Here is a 20273-nt window from a genome sequence, read left to right as displayed (position 1 = left end):
CTGCGCATTCCTCCTCATTGCCATTAAACTGAATCCCTGCCTTTCGCTTGGAGTGAGTCCCAGAAGTGACAGATGCAATAAGCATGAAGATTTCACTTGAAAAAATCCGATGGTGTTTGAAAAGACAGCTCGGGAGAAGACACAGCAATGCCAACAGAGAACACAAATGCTGATTAAAGCAATCTGGATAAAAGGCTACAAGTGACCACTGAAAAATTACTATTATGAAGTGCTGGATTAAAACAAACACCAAGCAAATGCTCCCTGAGTGGGTCAGGTCTTAGTGGGGCTACTGAAAATACAAAAAAACCTATACAGCCAAAATAAACACACGGTGCCACAACAATATTTGATCTACCTTTGTGTACACAGTCTTTAGCAAACATCACTATTAGCTGCAATGAAATGTCTCGGGGAGTGCAGAGCCATCTGTTTTCTCCCCCCCACCCCGAGCAGAAAAGATGATTCAAGGCTTGTTATTCAAATGAAAATGGAATATCCCCTGTCCTGCCTCCTGCACAAAACACCCGCTGCTTTCTCCACATCCCCACACGCTTCTCCCAGGACACACTGTGCCATTCACACCATTTTCCCACACTCCAGAGCTTCCCTCACGCAACTGCTCGTGGAGGAACACGGAGGGAGAGGGTGGTGCCGGGTAATTTGGGTACAGCCTGGCCTAAAATTAAACCAGAATGGGGAAATTCAGCAGCAAACTGACAAATCAGCCCCAGCCTGGTGTGTTCAGAGTGCCCCTCTCCTATTTTTCCACCATCCTTGGTCTTGCTCCCACACACATTTCCATGAACAGGCTGAACAGATGTGCTCAGACCAACTCCAGCTATAAAAACCCCCCCCAACCCTAATGTGTATCACTTATCCTCAACCATAAAACTGCATCAATCAGTTTTGTTTCCAGGCAGCTTTCACTGCCTTTTTTTTTTTAAATACATATATTTTTTTAGACCTATCTCCTGTGCAGTCAGTCAGTCGCAGCATCACGTTGTCTGGCTGGGGGTCCTACAGCTGCACCTCTGCGTGGTGGTGTTGGGACACCTTCCCTTGTGTCCAGCACCTTCCCGGGTACCTTGAGTGGAGGGACTGGGAATTTCACAAAGCACAGGTGAGGACTAACCTTTAAATCCCATCTTTGGCATATCACTGTTAAACAGTGTGGCTTCCTGCACAGGAAAACAAAGCCCCCCACGGCGGGGGGTGGGATGAGATGCTCGTTAAGGTCCTTTCCAACCCAAACCGTTCCGGGATTCTCTGACGATCCCATGACATGTCACACATCCCAGGGACTCCATGCATCTCCTGAATAGCCTCGAAAGAACCACTAACAACGGCGTGACCAGGACCTGCTCCACGAGAGCCTACGGAAAACACCCCCAAACTAACCCCGCATCGGGGCGCTCATCTTTTGTCCTCCGCCTCGGTGCTCGGCGGGCACGGGCGCTCCGGGGGCGGCACACGCCGCTGGCACCGAGCGGCTGCTGCATCGCCGGGAGGAAGAGAGGGGAGGGGGGGAAACAAACAAACAAACAAACAAGGGCAAACGTGCGGAACAAAAGCCCCCCAGCGCCGTCCCCGCCGCGGCATCAGGTGCGCGGCGGGAGCGCCCGGCGCCGCCGCCCCGCCCAGGGCTTGCCCTGCCCGGCGGCCCCGGCCGGATGCGGATGCGGCGGCGACCCCGCGCCGCTGCCTAATAAGGAGGGAGCGGGGAGCGGCCGGGGCAGGGGCGGTGCGGGGAGGGCGCTCCCGCCGCGGGCCCCGAGCTGACAGCGGCCGCCGCCTCACGGAGCGCCCGCCGGCCCCGCGCGGGAAGGGCCCGCCCGGCCGGACCCCCGCCCTGCCCGCCGCCCTCCCGCGGGCACCGCGCCGCCCTCCCGCCCCCTCCGAGCCGCAGCGCCGCTCCTCCCCGGAGACGCCCGCCCGCTCGCCCTGACCGCCCCCGAGCCGCACCGCGATGCCGAGCCGCCTCCCGCGTCCGCTCCTCAGCCCGGCGGAGCCGCCGCCTCCGCCTCCTCCTCCGCCCGCCGCCGCCGCCCGACTGAGAGCCGCGGGGCGGGGCGGGGCAGCGCGGCCGCGGGGACACGCCCCCCCGAGGCCACGCCCCCTGCGGGACACGGCCCCTCCGCGCAGGCACCGCCCGCTCCCGCCTCTCGGGGGGGGCGGGGCAGCAGGGTGAGTGGCGGCCCGCCCGGCCAATGGCGGCACGGCGATCGCCGCCACGCGCGGTCGCGCGCTCTCAGGCTCCGCCCCGCCGCCCCTCGGCGGAGAGGGAGGGGGAGGGAGGTCATGGGGGGTCTCCGTGAGGGGCAGGTCACGTCCTTCCTGAGGGGCCGGCGTGTCCCCCCGAGGGACCAGGCATGTCCCCCCCTTAGGGACCGGTCGTGTCATCCGTGAGGGACCAGCCGTGTTATCCCTAAGGGACCAGGCATGTCCCCCCTGAGTGACCGGCGTGTGTCCCTGAGCGATCAGAGCCTGGTGTCCTCAGAAGCAACCCTGAGGAGAACCAGTAGACCCACAGGAAAACAACCACCTCCCCTCATTTTGTCACACCGACTCGCTGCGGCTGTTGTGAGAAAAGGACGGTGACTAAAGCCCCTGGCTAAAGACCGCGAAGCAAAACCCTCGCTAAAAATCACACTACAACAAGACACCCAGAGCAGCAGCTTGAAATCATAGGTTCTCCCCGTTGCACTCAAAGTAAAGACCGTTTGGGGTTGCTGCACTGTGTGGTGTAAGGTTTGTACCTCGGCTGTTCTAACAGGTCACAGCAGGGTGAGCACTTTTCAGCACACACCTGGATGCTCACAGGTAACACCACACTGGGAATCATTCGGTGCCTCAGGGAGCCTGAAGAGCGAATGAACAACCAAGAGCAGAGCCCATATCCCTCAGTGTTACCATACATGGCCAAAACCAAAACTCCTTGAGCTTCCTCATACGTTTTGGCCAATGTTTGCGCATTCATTTGCATGCAGTTTGGTACTTAAGGGGGGTTGATGGTTCGGGGCAGTGACACCCCGCTAATTCCCCTTCTAATCCTTCAGAATTTGGAGGAATATGTCATGAGGAGATGAGATGAGCTGAGAACCCTCCTCTTCCCCCATGAAGCTGTGTCAGGACCATGAACTACCTCCAGTAAAATCTAGGTGTTAAAACACTTCAAAAACCTCAGGGAGATACATTTGTCGCGGTCTTGCTGGTGACTGTCACAGCTGATGGAAACATCAGTAGCTACAGATTAAACAAATGTTATCCAACATATGTTAAACTTTGACACTAGTTAAACCATTGATTCAATAAGCAGGAAAGCCTCTCTTACCTACTGAGCAATACCTTGATAATAAAATGATACACCCAGAGATTAGAGTGGCAACGCTGCATCCCTGCCCACGGCACCGTAAAATTAATTAATAGCTTCCTTCTGAACGCCAGCCCAGCACACTGACACCACCCTCCTTCCTCAAACAATCGTGTTCAAGCTAAAAAAGAAGAAAACAAAAGCAGTTTGGCAGCCTGGGAGCAGAGCTGCAGGTAACCCCGAGTCAGTGGGTTTGGGGTGTGATTCACATTTTCCACGTAAGTACGTGACGCGCTGAGTCAGTGATTGAGCTGAGAGCCCTGGCTGCCCATCCTTCATTTATTAGGAGCCTCAAACCTGTGTGTGTGGCTTGAAATTTTTTAAAAGTTATATTTTAATCACGTACCAGGCAATGCTTTACCCTGGACTGGAAAACAAGAGCCAGGGCAGCAGCACTCAGCACCACCCAACAGCTCAAAAGAGGAACTGAAGGAAGACTTTTGGCCTCCAGCTAAAAAGAAAGTGGCACAAAGTGAAATTTGCTCTGAGAAATCTGATTGAAGCCTAATCCTCTCAGCAACTGCCACTGCCATGGTGGATCCTGCAGGGATGGACAATCCTTGCTCGACACGGTGCTGGAAGAGTCGCTAAGGATGGACTCAGGTGGAAATGATCCCTGTGGAATTTTTGCTACAGCTTCCTAAAACACCGGGATGGAAATGCTGCAAAGATCACCCAGACCCTCACCTGGATTAATGAGCTATTTAGATCACAACTGTACTAGGTGCATGAATTTTGGGCTGAAGTCTCCAACAAACAGAAGCAACAGCTCAGGTTTTACACAAACGCTTTGATTCCACTGTAACCACTAATCTTCTTCACTTCAGCTGAATAAAACCATCCTAACAAACAGTTTAAATGATGTCTAGAATGCTGCAAGCCCAACGACTTGTCAAAATATGCCACAAATCCTAATTTTTCTGAAGGAAAATACCCTATTACCAAATTTTGCAGCTCCAAGGAGCCACAAAGCAAGGTTTATCCCATTTTATCTGTACCAACACGCCTGGTTATTACATTTTAAAGACTCCATTTCCCCAGTTTTAGCCATCCCACATATTTTCCCCTCGGCTCCAGCACTGCAGGATTGCTGCAAAGTATCTCACAGCCTTTATACGGAAACAGCACCGTGGCTACAGACTCCACCTCTGAAACTTATGTCAGCGGCTAAATTTAGCTTCCTGCAAATATGCATCAATTCCATCTCTGAAAGAAATCACCCTGGTTTGCTCCTGATGTGTTTTATAAGTACCACATTTGGTGTGTCCCACAGCCCCCCTTGCCAGGGTGCTGTTTGGAGTCAGAAGAGGTAAAGAAACACCTGAAGCATCTCTTTTTAGGAGAAATTTTGATGCCTTCAGCTGGTACCATGCAATTTGGAATCTCTGAGCAACCCCAGATGGGCATCAAACCCCGTCAGTGGAAGCAGTAAAGTCATTTGAGGGATGAATTTATCCTGCATGTCTCAGTTTGCTGAAATCCTCATCGCTAAATATATTCTGAATGGAGGGAAATGGCTTAGGGAGGGTTTAGGGAGATCAGCACTTTAAAGTCCTGTTATTTTGCAGCTTAACTTGTAAGTCACGCAAAATATGCCAGACAGGACAGTTTGGACCTGGTTTCCAATTTATACAGCTTTTCAAGGAGTTTTATGTCCCTATTTATCTATTTCCTGAAGCCTTTTGAATTTATTATTACATTTACTTTATTGTAATATTTGTTCAACAGGAAGCACTAGGTTCTCCCACCTGAAATTTGAATATTTCTTTTCTATTTCTCTTTCACATCTCCTATCATTTAGGGATCTCATCCCATCATTAGGTACTCAAGGCCAGACTCAGCAGCATTAGGAAGAGCTGCTCCCACTGAAATCTGTAACATGATCTTACCTTTCATTTAATATTACTGGAATTTAGTGCTTTTTAATGCAGGGAAATGTTCCCTGCCCATGGCAGGGGGTTGGAATGAGATGATCTTTAAGGTGCCTTCCAACCCAACCCATTCTGGGATTCTATGAAGTCTGAACTGATTGCAATGACAAACCCACCCCAAGCCATTCTCCCTGTGTGGAATTAGATTTGCTTTTAGCATTAATTTGCTTTTTCGGTCTCTTTTCCTCAGTGTCCATGGGCACAGAGGGAGTTCCAGGGGCAGCTTTATGAAACCAGTCCCAATCCTGGTTTTTAAAAGACATTTCAAAGATCATCAACTGTTGAGTGGCTGCCAAGATGAATTTGTCCTAAGAGCCACCGTGGAACAGCTCCTGATAATGGCAAATCGATTCAGTCTCGACAGTGGGATCTGCCCAAGGAAATGCCTCCCAGCTCCTGCAAAGTGTTTGTCTGGAGGGAGAGAGAGAGAGAGAGAGAGAGAGAGAGAGAAATCCCTTTGGATTGGCCTTATTCAGTCCTTGGCCAGAAAGGGGAGCTGTAGAATTAGGGAATGAAGATAAGGAGAACAAAATGTTCCAGCAGATATTTTAAAACAACAGGCAGGGAGGGAGAAGTGAAGGAGAGTGAATCTGAGCTCACGGGCAAGGAGAGAGGAAAACCTGGATTAAAGCAGAGGGTCAGGAGCCAGCACCCTGAGCTTTATTCCCAGCTCTGTGTGACATGGAACCACCACTGAACTACTTCCAGACCCCAAAGTTGGGGTCAAATCCCAAACCCCCTCCCCAAAGGGTGATAAAATCTGCTGTGGTGAGCGAGGGCCTGTGCTGACATCGTGTCTGTGCTGCTTGGAATGGCTGGGAGATGCTGGAGATGGATAAGGAATGAGTGAACATTAGGCCAGGATGGGCATTAATAATTTATGCCATTGTTATTAATGATTTACAATAGATTTCATCAAGCACATCTATTACTGCATCTACCCACTCTCACACATTTTGTGCAGTAATATCGATGTCAAACACATCCCTCCCAACTCAGCTGTAGGAAAGGCACCCAAAAGAGTGCTTTTACAGCAGAAAGAAACCTCTAATTTCAATTTCTATTTCCTCGTGTATTTTTCTCCATCATTAGACAGAATTGTAAAATATATTTTCATTTCTTTCCTATTTTTGCAGTGAAGGGGAGGTAAGTCCCAAAACCTAATTAAAATGTTGGGCCACCAAATAAAACCAAAGCAATTACTTGCAACAGATGGGATTTCCTTTGTTGCTGTCTCTGGATGATTAACGAGGAGGAGAGAGACAAGAAAGCAGAACACAAAAAGCGGGAAAAAAAAGAGAAAGGAAAAAAAAAAGCAAACTGTATTTTATTTACAACATGAAAATCCTGGGATTGACACTTCCTAGCATCCTGAAATCCTGAATAGCAGCAAAAAATCAGGCAGGCAGGGAAGGAGCCGGGGCTGGGTGCTGGTTTTCCTGGGCACTGAGCACAGACCTCATTATTTAACCACTTTGGAATCCTTTTGCCATCTCCTTCTGTTTCTCTCCCTGCTGTCTAGGATCAAGTTGGACCAAAGGTGCTGGAAAAATCAGAGATATAAGAAAGGAATCATGTAAGGGTAAATACAGGCGAGGTGTTTGTGTTTGAGATTTGGGAAGACAAATGTTTTAAACAGCTTTTCAAAACCCCAGCAGGCTGTCATGGACAGAGCAAAATGAGAAGCCGTTCCTGCTCTTCTTCCTGCTCCAGTGGAAGGTGTCCCTGCCCATGTCAGGGGGTGGAACAAGATGAGCCTTTAGGTCCCTCCCAACCTGAAACATTCTGTGATCCCATGATTTTTTATTGCAATATTTTCACAGTTCAGCACTGAAATATTGTCTCAGCTCTCCATCCTTATTTCTTCTGGAGAACAAGGAGGTGCCAGGAGGGATTTACTGCAGCCAGTATTGCCCTGGGGACAGAGCTGATTCCTTATATCCCTTCTCACCCCCTTCTTCTGCCAAACCACCCATTACATCCATTGCATCCACCTGCTCCTTCCATTCCTGGGAAGGATGGGCTGATCAAACATCCCTGTGTGGCTGATGGGAACACTCCAGATCAGCTGTGCCACTGATATCGGACAATTCCCACCCAGGAGCAGCAGAGATCCAGACGCTGCGATAACACCAACCCCATCCCTGCTCCACTCTCAGAGCCTGGCACAGCCAGTCTGTAGTGACAAACAGCTCTCAGCCCTATTTCTTTACATTGGGAGAATGACAACGTGTCCTCAGCTGCCTCCTGGGGGGACAGGACCTGTTTGTCATCCCTGCAGGGATTCTGTTATCCCTGACACACAAACTGTGGCACGTCCCTGCTCCACCTCAGTGTCGCGACAGCAACCGACAGCACAACGTGCCTGGTGCTGTGGGATAATCACACCTATTTTTTTAAGCAAACACACGACTCAGTTCAAAGCCACCATAGATTTCCTGTGCCTTAAAACACTTATTTTCCCTTATAAGGAAATGCACAATTGCAGATTGTCACTGAACAGAAGATGTTGAGTTAAGCAGCGTGGGTCGGGTGGCTCCTTGCAGGATCCACTCTCTCACACAAACACTCATTTCTGTCCTTCTCTATTTCTGCAGAACTGCTGTTTTACCAGGAAAATTTCAACAAAGTTCACTTATCTGTATTTTTTCAGTGAAAGGCTTTCCAAGTTGATGTCATTCTCCTGAAAGGCTTATTCAGTGAAGTCACAGTGCAGGAGAAAAAGAACTTAAGGAAAATAATGCTTCTTTTTAATGCCACAGCTAAAATAAAATTATACTGGCTCACCCAGTGCCTGGAGAGACAGAGGCACATAATCCCACATGGCAGTGGGAGGGAGCATCCTATGGGCACTGCTGCACTGTGGCTGTTGAAAAAGCAGTATATTGTATTTATTCCTATACAGGAGAGTCTGACAAAGCAAATCTTTCTCCAAAACAATTTCACTGCACAAAGTGCTTTGAACCAACACCTGAATTCCATCCTGTCTCGTTACAAGATTCCATGTGCCCTGAGCACATCCCATCTGTCACTCGGCCATTCCAGGCAGGTATTTTCCAACCACCTCCGTGCTCCCACCTCCCCTCCCCTCCCATCCCCGGTGCAGTGCCCTCCAGGACCCCCAGGGCAGAGCCAGGAGCCCTCACTCCTCACCTTTCTTGGGTGCTGGTGGTGCCGCTGCCCCCTCTGACGCCTTGGGCTTTTCGAAGGTTTTCTTGGCGTCGGCGACTGTCAGCACGTTCTCATCCTCCTGACTCTTCCTCCCCTTCCGCTCCGGCTCCTCCAAGCCCCCTCCTCCCGCAGTCCTGCCCCCAGGGAGCTGCTCTGTGCCTGCTGCCCGCTGCTCCTTGCCAGGCTTGGCCTCATCTCCGCAGGGCTCCAGCAGCGCCTCTGTCAGCGCCACAGCCTTGCTCATACTCAGAGCCAGGCTCTCCTTGCTGTGGGTCCTGACCGGAGGGGCCGGGGGGGTTCTTTTCTGGATGTAGGAATCGAGCATCCCTGTGTCAGCTTCCCCTCCAAGCTGCTCCCAGCTCTCCAGGAGCTGGCTGCTGCTCTGTCTCGAAAGCCTCCCAGTGTCCCTGGCCACTGAGGGATAATTTGTGACTGCAGGGACCATTCTCTCCGGGCTCTTTGCTACCTGCTTGTCTGGCTCATGCTTCCTGGCTGGATCCTCCTCACCGGCCTGGCCATTCTGGCACAGGTCTGGTGTTCCCTCAGGCTGGGGGGAGAAGCTCCGTGCTGGCCTGAAGCTCTCGGCTGCCTTGCTGTCCCTGGGGATGTAGGGGAGAGATGTTGCTGCCTCATGTTTGCTTTGCAGGATGTAATCCATGAGCTCAATGCTGTCGGACCTGACAGGGACCGTGGGCTTGTTCCTCTCCGAGGGGCAGTTCAGGCTCAGTTTGTTCACTTGCCTGCTCTCCACGCTGCTCTCCGAGTCCGAACAGCTCATCTGCCTCCTCAGGACCCCTTGGAAAGAGTTGAGCCTGTTCAGGCTTGGACTTGCCACCTTCCCATCCCCTGCATAGTCCTCCTGAATCTCGAGCACCGTGTCCTCTGTCTCTTCCCATTCCTCCTCAGGTTCTTCTTCTGCCTCCTGGATGAGGCGCCGGTACTCGCTCTCCTCCAGCCTGTAAACCACCGGCCTCACCGTCCTGCCCGAGCGCCTGGGCCCCACCTCCATCTCGTACACCTTCGGAGGGGCTTCTCCGTCCTCCCCTCTCCTGCACCCTTTGGGCATGGGATGCTCTTCCAGGCACAGGTCCCCTGCCAACCCCCGCTGCCCTCTCTGCCTGTTGCTGCTCATCTCCGACCTCCTGGCAGGGGCCCTGGTGTCACTCCCTTGGTGGGGGAGGTCCCCCCTCTCCAGCCTGTTCCCCAGGCCCTCCTGGCCGAGCTGCCGCCGTGTACAGTCCTCACGTGTTCCCGCGGAGTCTCCCTGGGAAGCAGCGCAGTCTCTCCCCCTCTTCTTACTTGTGTCATCCCGTAAATATCCACAGTACTGCCAGGTGGAGGCTTCCATGGCCGGCAGCTCCGTCACTGTAATTCCTGGTTCCAAATGCTTTGAGAGTGGCCAGCCAAGATTTCTCCCCACCTTGGGTCTGGGCAGGCTGTCAGCACCGCCTTCTTGCTCCGCTAAGGGAGAGAGACGGGGGCAGTTGGAAGCATCGGAGCCTGGGTCATGTGAACCGGCGTTCCTTGGCCTCATGGCCAGGAGAGGAACATCCCGTTGGCACAACAGAGCGCGACAGCGCCCAGCACAGTTGATTCTACATTGGTCCCTCTCCACATATATCCTACCTGGATAACTGGAAAAGCACCCCCCAGCCGCTAATTTATTGGTCCATGGCACTTCACAGCCAGGACTTGCCTCCCATCTGCATCCTTCTCCAGGGATTCTCCTCTTTCCCCAACCTGCTGAAGCAACAGCTCCCCACAGTCCCGTGCAGCAATCCTGGCTTCCCTCCGATCCTGCTGCTTCCACAGGGATTTACAGCCAGGTTGTCTGCTGCAGCTCGTCTGGCCAGGATCCCCTTTGGAAGCTTCCCTGTGGGTCTCACGGAGAGCTTGGAAAGCCGCATCCGTGCCCCTGGCTCTCCTCCCTGCCTCCCTGCCCTGCGCCCGGGGACGCGAAGCGGCTCCCCCAGCGCTCCTTCCTTGGAAGCGGCGCTGCCTTGGGCTGCGTCCCAGTGCCTGGGGGAGAGATGCCGCCTGCACAGAGCACGCGGGGCAGTGACGGGTCGGCTGGAATGATCCTGGGAATACGTTACTGCGAAGGGAATTGCTGTGACAGAAAAAGGCTGCCCGAGATAAACAGGAGCCCGACAGCAGCCCCAGATACAACTTTCCCTGCAGAGACTCCCAAACACAACTTATCAAAAATCCCTATTAACGCCTGGGCATTTGTCTAAGTAACCCTCCGAGCAGAACGTTCCTCCCTTTGGATAACGCTCCGGAAGGCGCTGGAGCCGGGGAGCTGGAGGGCTCTAATCCGTTTGTACACAGCCGGGATGCCTGGCATTGCAGCGAGCCGCGGCTCCCGGCCCGGCTCCCAGCCCAGCTCCCAGCTCAACCACTGCCCCAGAGCTTTGCCTTTTATGGTTCCCCGAGCTGGGAAGCATCCCGAGACAGGATGCAGGAAAACACCTGATGGTCCCAAAGAGGTGCCTGCAGAGGCACCTCCGTGGTGCCGGGGCTGAGTTACCCCAGTGCCACCCCGAGAGCTGGCAAACAGCCCCCAGGACCTGCCCACTGGCCCCAGGCCAAAGGCATCCCCTGATATTCCATGGGGCTGGAAAATCCTACCAGCACCTCCATCCAGACCCCCAGGGATCCTGGCAGCCCTGTGAGCACTCCCACAGGCTGCGTGAGTGACGTGGGCCCATGGTCACGATGCCACCACCTTGTCCCTGTCCCATGATCCATTTCAGGAGCCAGTCCTGGCTGCTGCTGAGGGGAAGGAGTGAGGGATGACGGTTATCCCAGCCCTTATCGGCCTGGAGCCAGACAGGCCCCTCATGGGGACAGTTCTTTATCAGTGAATGTTGCAGAGCTGCTCTGCAGCGAGACAAAACCCCATTTGTTACCACTGGAAGTCTCAGATCCCTGCCTAGGCTGCCAAGAGCAAACACAACTGATTCCCAGCAGGATTGGGACCAGCAGCTGGGCTCCCGATGCTCTAGCATGAGGGGGACCTGGCAGCATCAGTTCTGGCAGGTAGAGGAATGCTGAGCAAGATGTGCTGACAGGTGTGAGTGAGGAATTTCAGAGCCAATCTGTCACCTGAGTGAGATGAACTCACTCAGTGTTGGCACCATGACCTGATCAATAATTCAGGTGTTTCCCCTTGAGCCCTTGGTTCCCCATGGCAAAGCCAAATTCATTCCGGGCTTCTCACAACCCCTTGTGATTTGGGGGTATCTTGGTGGGTTTGGCTTGTCCTGTGTGGAGGTCACAGGGCCCAGGGTTGGTGTGGAACAGGCACGTCCGGGTCCTTGGGTGTGCCCTGGGTGTTCCAGTGAACTCTCAGAGCTGTGACACGGCTCTGATGGTTCTGCTCCTGAACCCTCTGCATAAAAGGCAATGGCAGCTGCTGCAGCGTCGCCACTGCCCCATCCTTCAAACTGAGAGAGGAAGAGACTTTTAGGGAATGTGCAACAAGGCTGGAGCAAACCCGGCCGGCAGCGCAGCCTGGGCCGTGCCCGCTGCAGGAACCGGCTCCTCTGGCCTCGGCAGCACCGACCTGCAGCTTCTGCTGAGGAAAATATTTACATTTCCACCTCTCCAGAGACCAGTGCGGCTGTTCCGCCACGGCCCAGAGGGAAGGGACATGGAGGCATCGCCCTGGGGCTGCAGGAGAACCTCTGCCGGGCAGCAGCTTCTCTGCTGCAGTCACTGCTGCTGGGGACGTGCAGCAGCAACCCTGGGAGTCCTTCCCGTGCCTTCTGTGTGTGCTACAACCTGCGCCGCTCACCGGCCAAACCTCATCTTTTGCCCAAAAACATCATTAAAGTATCTGCTCACCACCAAACCCTACATGGAGCTGGGAAACGCTGCCAGCAAACCAACTTCTTCCCATCAGAGGGTCCTTGAGGAGAGACCACTCAGCTCCTTTCCGATAGCACTCAGTACCACCTGCACCTTCCTCCTGCAGGCAGGAGGAACTCGCACCTTCCCACCACCCCAGTTCCCAAACAGGAGGGCACCCAGTGCAAGGCTGCCCCTCTGCCATGGCCTGCCCAGGGCAGCTCCACACTCAGCATCTCCTCTCGCCAGTGGGGCTATAAATAAACCCTCCACAGTCGCCAGAGAGAAGTTGTGTTGCTCCAGATGTTGCCTGGTTTTGCCATAGCAACATCACAACAGGATGGAACAAACTGCTTCGAAAAGAACCAACTTTCAATCAAAACAAGACTAAGAAAAGTCCCAGGGACTCACCGGCAGCCCAGGCACCCTCCGGCCATCCTGTGCTCCTGGCCTGTGGTGTCCCTCACACAACCTCCCACACTCACCTCGGGAGCTGGGAACAGCTCCGTGGGGAGGCTCTGCCTTCAGGAAACCAAGCTGAGCAGGGAGGGATGTCTTGTGACCCAGCCAAAGGATATGTGAGTTAAATGGGCCAACAGCAAACTGACCCCAAAATGGCGTTGGTGAGGGACAGGCTCTGCCCCAGGACCTCAGACACACCAGTGGGAAGCTGTTGTCTCCCCATCCAGAGCTCCAGGGCTCCCAGCTCAGCGTGAGCTTCCCAGCATTGCGGTGGCTCAGCACTGGAGAGAGTTAACCCCGGGATGTACGAGCTGCACACACACACAGGCACACAGTCCCGCTGTTTTCCTTCCTCTGCCATCATGTCAGCACGTCTGGGCAAATCTGGGAAGGCCTTGACCCCCAGCCAAGTGCTCCATGCCAGGGTCCCTGTCCTCCACCAGGGCAGGACAGAGCCAGTTCCCTGGTGCTTCCCCTCACCATGGCAGAGCTGCTCTCACACCTGAGATCCACCTCTCCACCAGGGACACCCTCAGGTGGAGGAGACCCAAACCCTCTCAAGCCCACCCCAGGGAGCCCAGGCCTGTGTTACCTCAGTCACTGAACTCATTCCATGACTCCATGCCCCGAGCTCCAAGCATGGGAGGAGTTGGAAAATTGGCATCGGGAAGTGCCCACCTCCAAAAAAAGCTGCAAAACTCATTGCATAAGGAAACAAAAAAACTTTATTTTATTCCTCACAAGAAGCACATAAAATATTCAGGACATTCTTACAAACAAAAGTAAAAAAAAAAGTGCATGATGCATCATTCCCTCCCGCGGACGTACAGTACAAAAATCCCGCCGATTCCAATACAAAACCGGGATTCGAATTACCACGGAATTAAAGGAACCTTGTAATCATGGAGGACAGCAATGCACAGGAACAGCTACATATTACTCACCCCCCTCCTCACAGGCTGACTAGGATGGGTCCTGCTGGGACACAGCCGAGCCAAACCCCACCTGCACGGGAAGGACCCCCAGGAGGTCGGGCACTGCCACCACACGGACCAACAGCACCTGGACTGGGAATAAGGTGCCAGTTTGTGCATTTCAGGATTCCTGGCAGGACAGGATTGGGTTTGGATCTGCCGAGCAAAGCACAGCCGGTGATGGGAAGTGTCCCCGCACACCCCACTCCTGTTTCGGCAGCAATGCATAGATAAATGGGATAAACAGGATAAATGGGGATAAACAGGGACACCAGGAGCAGCCCCCAGCTGTCCTTTTGTTCTCCCATACCCAGAGGGAAGCAGTAGCAGGTGAGCAGTGCTGAGCTCAGCAAGGATGGGAGGGTGGGATGCAGGGGGGGGGGAACGGTCTCACTGCCACCAGAAACACCAAAAGCACCAAAAACTCCCCAAAGAACAGCAAACAGCAGAGTTGAACAGCTCAGCAGACACACAGTGTTTGTAAACTATGAGTAAGGCACTCTGTTGTAAGGACACGTGGGGAGGACGAGTACATCGACCTTCTCATGCAACAAACCCAGCGGGACCACACATGGTGCAGGTTTGGCTACAAGCCCCTGGGAATGGCACAGCTGCTTCCAGGCCAGCTCCCACTGAATCCTGCCTCTATCCCATGACACAGTGAGGGAGCCCAGGGTCCAATAAGGGAAGAGTGGGGTTGATCCAGCAAGAGCTGAGTGGGAGCAGCAGCAGGGGAAGGTGGAGGGAGCCGAGCTGTGCCCCGGAATGAGGGGGTTGGGTCGGACATGGTGGGTTGGATGTGGCAGAACTCAGCAGGCACTCGAGAAACAGGAAGGAAATCACATGTTCACCTGCAGCAGTTCATGGAACCTCCCTCAGCCGGGCAGGGATGGGAAGGGTTGGCAGCACAGAGAAAACCTTTCTGTGGTCACACCCAGGGGTTCACTGGGCAGGAGCCCCTGAGGCTCCCCCAGATGCCACTCTGAGCCCCATGGGACCTCTCGTCTGCCCTTCCCAAATCCCAGTCTGGGTGTAAAGCAGGATGAGGATGACGCAAGCCTAGGAGATGGCTTGCAGTGATCCGGCTGTGCCACATTCCCGGCTCAATGACAGCTTTCATCCTGCCCTGAACTCGACCTGGCAGCTCCTCAGCCCGGCCAGAGGCTCCTGCACAACTTCCCTCCTGGAGCAGCTCGTGCTCCTCACCAGCTCTCCGGGGTGAAACAAGTGCAAATCAAATTCAGGCTCCCTCAGCAGGGACGTTTATTTACTGATTGCCCGTCCCTACAAGTCCTCACACAATGGAAACGTGGGATCTTACGCTTAAGGGACAAAAGGGAACTCTGGGCATTCGGGACAGGCAAACCCACAGCTCCCTTCCTCGAGACACTGGATTTTGGATTAATTAGTTCAGACTGGCTGCTGCAGCCCCGCTCTGCCCCAGCTCAGAGGGGAGTTTTAAAAAAGCCTTTCCATGGGGATTTTAAAACGTGAGAGTGCTCACACTCACAGCCTGGTTGAGCAAATCCACCACTGAGCTCCCAGATCTGTTCTGACCCCCAAATCTGCTTCAAAATATCACCTGAAGGCACGAGCAGCCAATGTGGCTTCAGATGGGATTCAGGGAGCACTGAGACTTGGGGAGTGTTCCCTGCACACCTCCCAAGCTCTTCCCCACACATTCGGCCAGGGCTTGCACTGAGCAGCTCTTGACCAGGCTGGCTGTCCAAAATATTCCAAGAAAACGTGCATTCCATATGGAATGGGGGCACTGCTGCAATCCAAGCACCAGCCCTGGCACAAGGGGGAGCACATGGTAACACCAGACCCAGGGGGGGCACAGGCAGCCCCCAGCTGTCCCCTTTCCTCCAGGGGGAGATCTCACCCTCATCTCCAACATCCCTCTCCTTGGAGCACACACATATTTCTGTCTGACTGCTCCCCCTGAGCAGGATTTATGGGGCTTTCACAGCCCTGTGAGGGTTGGGAGATGTCCAGCTGGGCTCCTCACTCCAGGGCCACCCAGCTTCCCACTCCAGGGCCACCCAGGCTCCCGATACAGGGCATAAATAACACCCTGGACTCCACCGGCAGCTCCCCAGGCTGCTGGGAAACCCAGGATACAGGGACTGTTCTACCAAAGCAACAGTAACAACCAGAAAAGACACAGTCACCTCCTGGGATTTCAGCAGAGCTGACCCTCCTTGGTCACCTCGTGTCACCCACAGCCAACAGAGGGTCCCAACACAGGATCCACGACACCAACACAGCATCACATCACGGGGTCCACGGGCACTCACGGGCTCTATCAGCACTGGGACATCACAGACCACAAGGACAGCAAAAACACCCCAAAAACACAACACCTGGGACGGCCACACAGCTGGGGTCACATCGGTCACATCAGTCCCACCGTCCCCACGGACACAGCTCCTTCATCCCCCAGCCACAGCCCCAGGGGAGCCTCCATGTCCACACTCCTCCAGGCCTTTACAGCCAACACCAAGGGAATTCCTTCAAACAACAGCAAGAACTCTGGGAAAAGGCTTTTGAATAAAAAACTCAACCAACAAAGCAGGACAAAAAGCCAGCGGGAACAGAGGTAGTGTGCGTGTCACCATCTTAAGGATTTCCCACAAGTGCCCTGTTCAGAGCCTTGTGTTTGCTCTGTAAAAAAAAAAAAGTCATGAGTAATTTTTTTGAGTCTTTGAAACAGAACATTTCAGCATTTTAGATAGAGATACAAATACCTATCCATAACCACACACAAATCCACGTTATTACACTTGGCAAACAGCACTAGGAAGAGCATCCTGCAGGACAACAGGCAAGTCACACACCAAGGCCTCCTCTAAGCCATGCAACACATTTGATTTCCCTTGTGCCCTTCATGTGACCCATCGTGGTTCTTTTGCCCCCTCTCAGAGCACAGGGAGGGGACGAAGAGGTGGCATTGGATGAACTGCTGCAAGTCAGATGATAAAACTGCACCGGTGCAATGAATAAATGCTGTAACCCCCCCAAAATCCAGCCCCCCTCCTCCTCTCCACAGAAAGCATCAACTTTTGCCTATCCAAAGCACGTTCTTCAAGTTCCCTCCCGCCGCTTTCACCCCCGGTTTGGAGGAGCCGTCCGCGCTCCTCAGGGAAGGCTGTGGCTCACAGAACATGGAGCACTCGCTGGAAACGGCCTCTTTGGAGTCTGTTACAGTGGACACGTCCACGTCACTCGACAAGTCCTCGGAGGACAAGTTAAGACAGCCCAGTTTGGCGAGGGAGTTGGACCGTTTGAGGGGCGAGGACACGGTGAGGCCGGCCAGGCGCAGCCGCGTCTCGATCTCCTGCGTGCGCTGCTTCACCAGCCCGGGCTTGCCCCGCACGCTGTGGATGCTGTCGCTGCTGGAGCTGCGCGTCAGGTTGGAGCTGCGGGACGAGGACGGGGTGTAGCAGATGGTCTTCAGGAAGTCCTTGGTGAAGCTGCTCGTGTGCTCCAGGCGGCACACGGTCGGCGTGGAGGTTTTCTGGGAGACCCCCTCCAGGATGCGTTTCACCTCCAGCCTCTCCATGTTGTTCTCCGCGTCTCCGAGGACCATCGGGGTCGGTGTCAGGAGAGGCACGAGGCCGGGGTGGGACATCATGTCCTCGCTTTCCTCCATGATGCTGGAGTCCACCCTGTCCCGGAGCAGTGCTGAGGCGTCCGAGGGCAGGCTCTTGAGCCGCTCCAGCTCCTTGGTGTGCTTCCTGACCAACCCCGCCTTCTGCAGCTGGATCAGCGACTCCTGGTGCTGCATCAAGTAGCTGTTGGCGCTTGGCTTTTCCAAGTCTTTGCTGAACAACAGGTACTTCAGGTCCTTGGTAGGTCTGGTGTCCTTCCTGGCCAGAGACTCCTCTCTCACCACCTCTGCATGAAGGAGGCTCCTGTCACAGTGGGAGTTTCTCCTGGGCAGCAAAGTTTTTTCTGGGGTTTTTGGCGCATCTTTTCCTCTGTCCAGAACGCTGCAGTGCTGATCCAGTGACCTGCACGTGCCAACCTCTAAAGTCCCGACTCCTGGCACCATAGGAAGCGGAGCCTCGTTATGTTTAGTTCTGATTGCCTCCTCTGGATGTGCCCTGGTGGGCAGGTGGTCCAGCAGGTTGGAGTGGAGGTGGGACAGGAGGGCTGGCTGTGTGCAGATGGTGGTGCTGCGCCGTGCAGGGTTCAGCTTCTCACACTGCTCCCCGAAGGGGTCGGAGGACAGCCCAGCTGAGGAGTACATGCAGTCAGTGCAGGACTGGTAGGGAGGCTTCACCTTGCTGAGGATCCCAAACACGGCGTCGCGCTGCAGGAGAGAAAACAGGGGCAGATCAATGGGCACAGAACACACAGCAGCAACCAGCACAGGGTGTATTTACAGCCAAGCAGCTCTGAAACAACAAACATTTCCACTTCAGGCCCTGCAGCAGGAGCTAAAGCCATTTCCCAGCAGACAGTGATTTCCCAGCAGACAGTGTCTCCAAGGAATACCTACCGTGCCAAGCGAGGGTCATGCAAGCGAGCTGCCCAAAGCACTTTACAGGGCACTCACGTGTGCACTCCTGGCATCTAAATCCACAGCTCGGGCAAGCAAAGCCCTGGTCAGAAGCACTTCGAAAGGGAAGAAGCTCATCATGGAATGAAAGGCTTTATCCAAGTCAAATGAAACTGGGCTATGAGGATGAGAAGAGCAGTTTCACTTGCAGCGGAGTCAGCCATGCCAATCACCTCCATCTCACCTCCATACGCACCTCAAAATCCTCTGGGCAACTCCTTTTGCTGTTGTTGTTATTCAAGTTCTCCCTATTGAGTCTGCTCTCCTCCTTGTGCATGGACAAACGCCGCTTCCACTTCTCCATGGGATTCTCCTCCCTGACACCGTCCTCCCCTGGCTCCCCGAGGCCCATCCTTCCCTTCCTGGGGCTGAAGTCCATTTTTCTCTTCGCCTCCCTCTCGAAGCAGCTGCCCGGCTCTGCCAGCGGCTCCACTCTCTCCGGGGCCTTTCCCATCTCCAGCAGCCTCCCCTGAGGCAGTGTGGATGGGGGCTGTCCCACCAACGCATCCCGCTCCAGCTGCTCCACATGGAAAAAGCCCTCCCTGTCCCCAGGAACCTTGTTCTCCAGCAGCGTGTCCGAGAGGCGCCGGAAGCAGTAGTCAAAGCCCCCGGGCCCCTCGCTGCTGGCACGGTTGTCCAGGTATCCCGACTGGGAAGGCATGTCCAGGTCAGCCAGGCGGTTTTCCAGGTCAATGTCCAGCAGGAAGTCTCCCGAGCCCGTGGTGCCGTCGGTGTGCTGGGGCAGGTTGCTCTCTGCCTGCTGCTTCCACAGCTTGTTGTGGCGCTGCTTGCTGGGGAGAGGACAAGGACACGAGTGACCGTCCTGGAACTGCAGAAGTGCCAGGAGCTCCCCTCCCTCTCCACAGCCCAGAACCGAAGTGCTGGGTCCAGACCTAAGGTCCCATTTGGAAAAACAACCTTCAGCATCAGAATCTGTCCCCCCACCTGCCCACTCCACAGCAGGCTCAGAGCAATGCCCCATGTGCAGCTCTGATGGGATCAGCCCTTGGGAGACCTCTCAGGGCACAGAACCCCCACTAGGGCAAAACACCCCAACCTGACCCCTCTGCATGTACCATGACACAGCTCCTGTTGATCCAGGGGGACAGATATCCCTCCCCTTCCCTTAATAAATAAATACTACAGCCCTTCAGTGACAGAGCCCTGGGATTGGCACAGAACCTCTGACACGGCTGAGCTCAGTTCTGCCTCATAAAGCAGGAACAATGTGCTGAGCAGCACTGGCTGCTGAGAAATCCAAACGTGCTTCTCGATGCAGAGAAACCTTCCCTGAATTACACCAGAGCAGCTCTCCCAGCTAATTTCCATCCAGGGAGCCCGGCACAGGAAAGGTTTAGGAATAGCATGATTATCCCAAGATTCTGCCTCTGCCCTTCCAAAGGGACCCTTCTGGCTGCAGCCCCTGCATGCTCTGCCCTTGTCTGTGGGCATGACACCAACAGAACCGCAGGGAGATCAATCAGTACTTTGTGGTGTTACCCACAATTAGCTCCTTTACTTTCCACAAGCTGCCTTCCCAACCATCCCCAGCCTTACCTGGCATCCAGAATTCCCTCATACTCCAGCAGCTGCCGCATGAAGCCGGCGTTGGGCCGGGCGATGCTGCGCTTCTGCTTCACGTAGTTGTAGGCCTTCTCCAGGGACCAGCCGAACTCCTTCATGGCGTAGGCAATGACCGTGGATGCCGAGCGGCTCACCCCCATCTTGCAGTGCACCAGGCACTTGGAGTGGTTCTTCCTGCACAAGGACAGACAGGAGAATCAATCCCATATCCCTGGTTATGGGTCTGTTACCACTTCACACGGAGGAGGGACAGCACTTTCTGCTCCTGCCCACCCCAGCGTTCTGGATTACATGGGCCATGAGAAGAGTCCCTCTCTGGAAAAGCTGGAAGGTAGAGGAGGGCAGTCTCATTCATTTTG

At 54.3% G+C, this 20273-nt stretch overlaps 3 protein-coding genes across 3 annotated transcripts in view; all 3 read right to left on the bottom strand.

Moving 5' to 3' along the window:
• CORO1C (coronin 1C) overlaps window positions 1-2076 on the bottom strand; it is a 43023-nt gene extending 40947 nt beyond the window's left edge. Inside the window, exon 1 of the mRNA XM_064674929.1 lies at window positions 1966-2076. The gene's annotated coding sequence lies outside the window, so the exon portion shown is untranslated. The remainder of the gene's footprint in view (window positions 1-1965) is intronic.
• A 4525-nt stretch (window positions 2077-6601) lies between these two features.
• On the bottom strand, window positions 6602-10591 carry LOC135424086 (uncharacterized). The gene is made up of 2 exons (XM_064674928.1): window positions 8458-10591; window positions 6602-6847 (listed from the first exon to the last, which is right to left on the bottom strand). Exons 1-2 carry the CDS (start codon window positions 10007-10009, stop codon window positions 6771-6773), a joined length of 1629 nt encoding a protein of 542 aa, XP_064530998.1. The 5' UTR covers window positions 10010-10591; the 3' UTR covers window positions 6602-6770.
• A 2905-nt stretch (window positions 10592-13496) lies between these two features.
• The window catches only part of SSH1 (slingshot protein phosphatase 1), a 34857-nt gene continuing 28080 nt past the window's right edge, over window positions 13497-20273 (bottom strand). Inside the window, exons 13-15 of the mRNA XM_064674923.1 lie at window positions 19888-20088; window positions 18527-19121; window positions 13497-18081 (exon numbers count right to left, since the gene is read on the bottom strand). Of these exons, the coding sequence (XP_064530993.1) occupies window positions 16822-18081; window positions 18527-19121; window positions 19888-20088 (2056 nt within the window). The 3' untranslated portion in view covers window positions 13497-16821. The remainder of the gene's footprint in view (window positions 18082-18526; window positions 19122-19887; window positions 20089-20273) is intronic.

The sequence above is a fragment of the Pseudopipra pipra genome, chromosome 18 (genome assembly GCF_036250125.1).
Source record: "Pseudopipra pipra isolate bDixPip1 chromosome 18, bDixPip1.hap1, whole genome shotgun sequence".
NCBI classification, from domain to species: Eukaryota; Metazoa; Chordata; class Aves; order Passeriformes; family Pipridae; genus Pseudopipra; species Pseudopipra pipra.
This window is presented reverse-complemented; position numbering and strand designations above follow the sequence as displayed.

Bases quoted from the DNA above. Each gene is read 5' to 3' on its own strand.
- LOC135424086 (XM_064674928.1), bottom strand. From the start codon at position 10,009: ATGAGGCCAAGGAACGCCGGTTCACATGACCCAGGCTCCGATGCTTCC. The intron at 6,848-8,457 runs GTGAGGAGTGAG...TGATTTTTCCAG, and splicing joins ACCACCAGCACCCAAGAAAG to CACCTTTGGTCCAACTTGAT.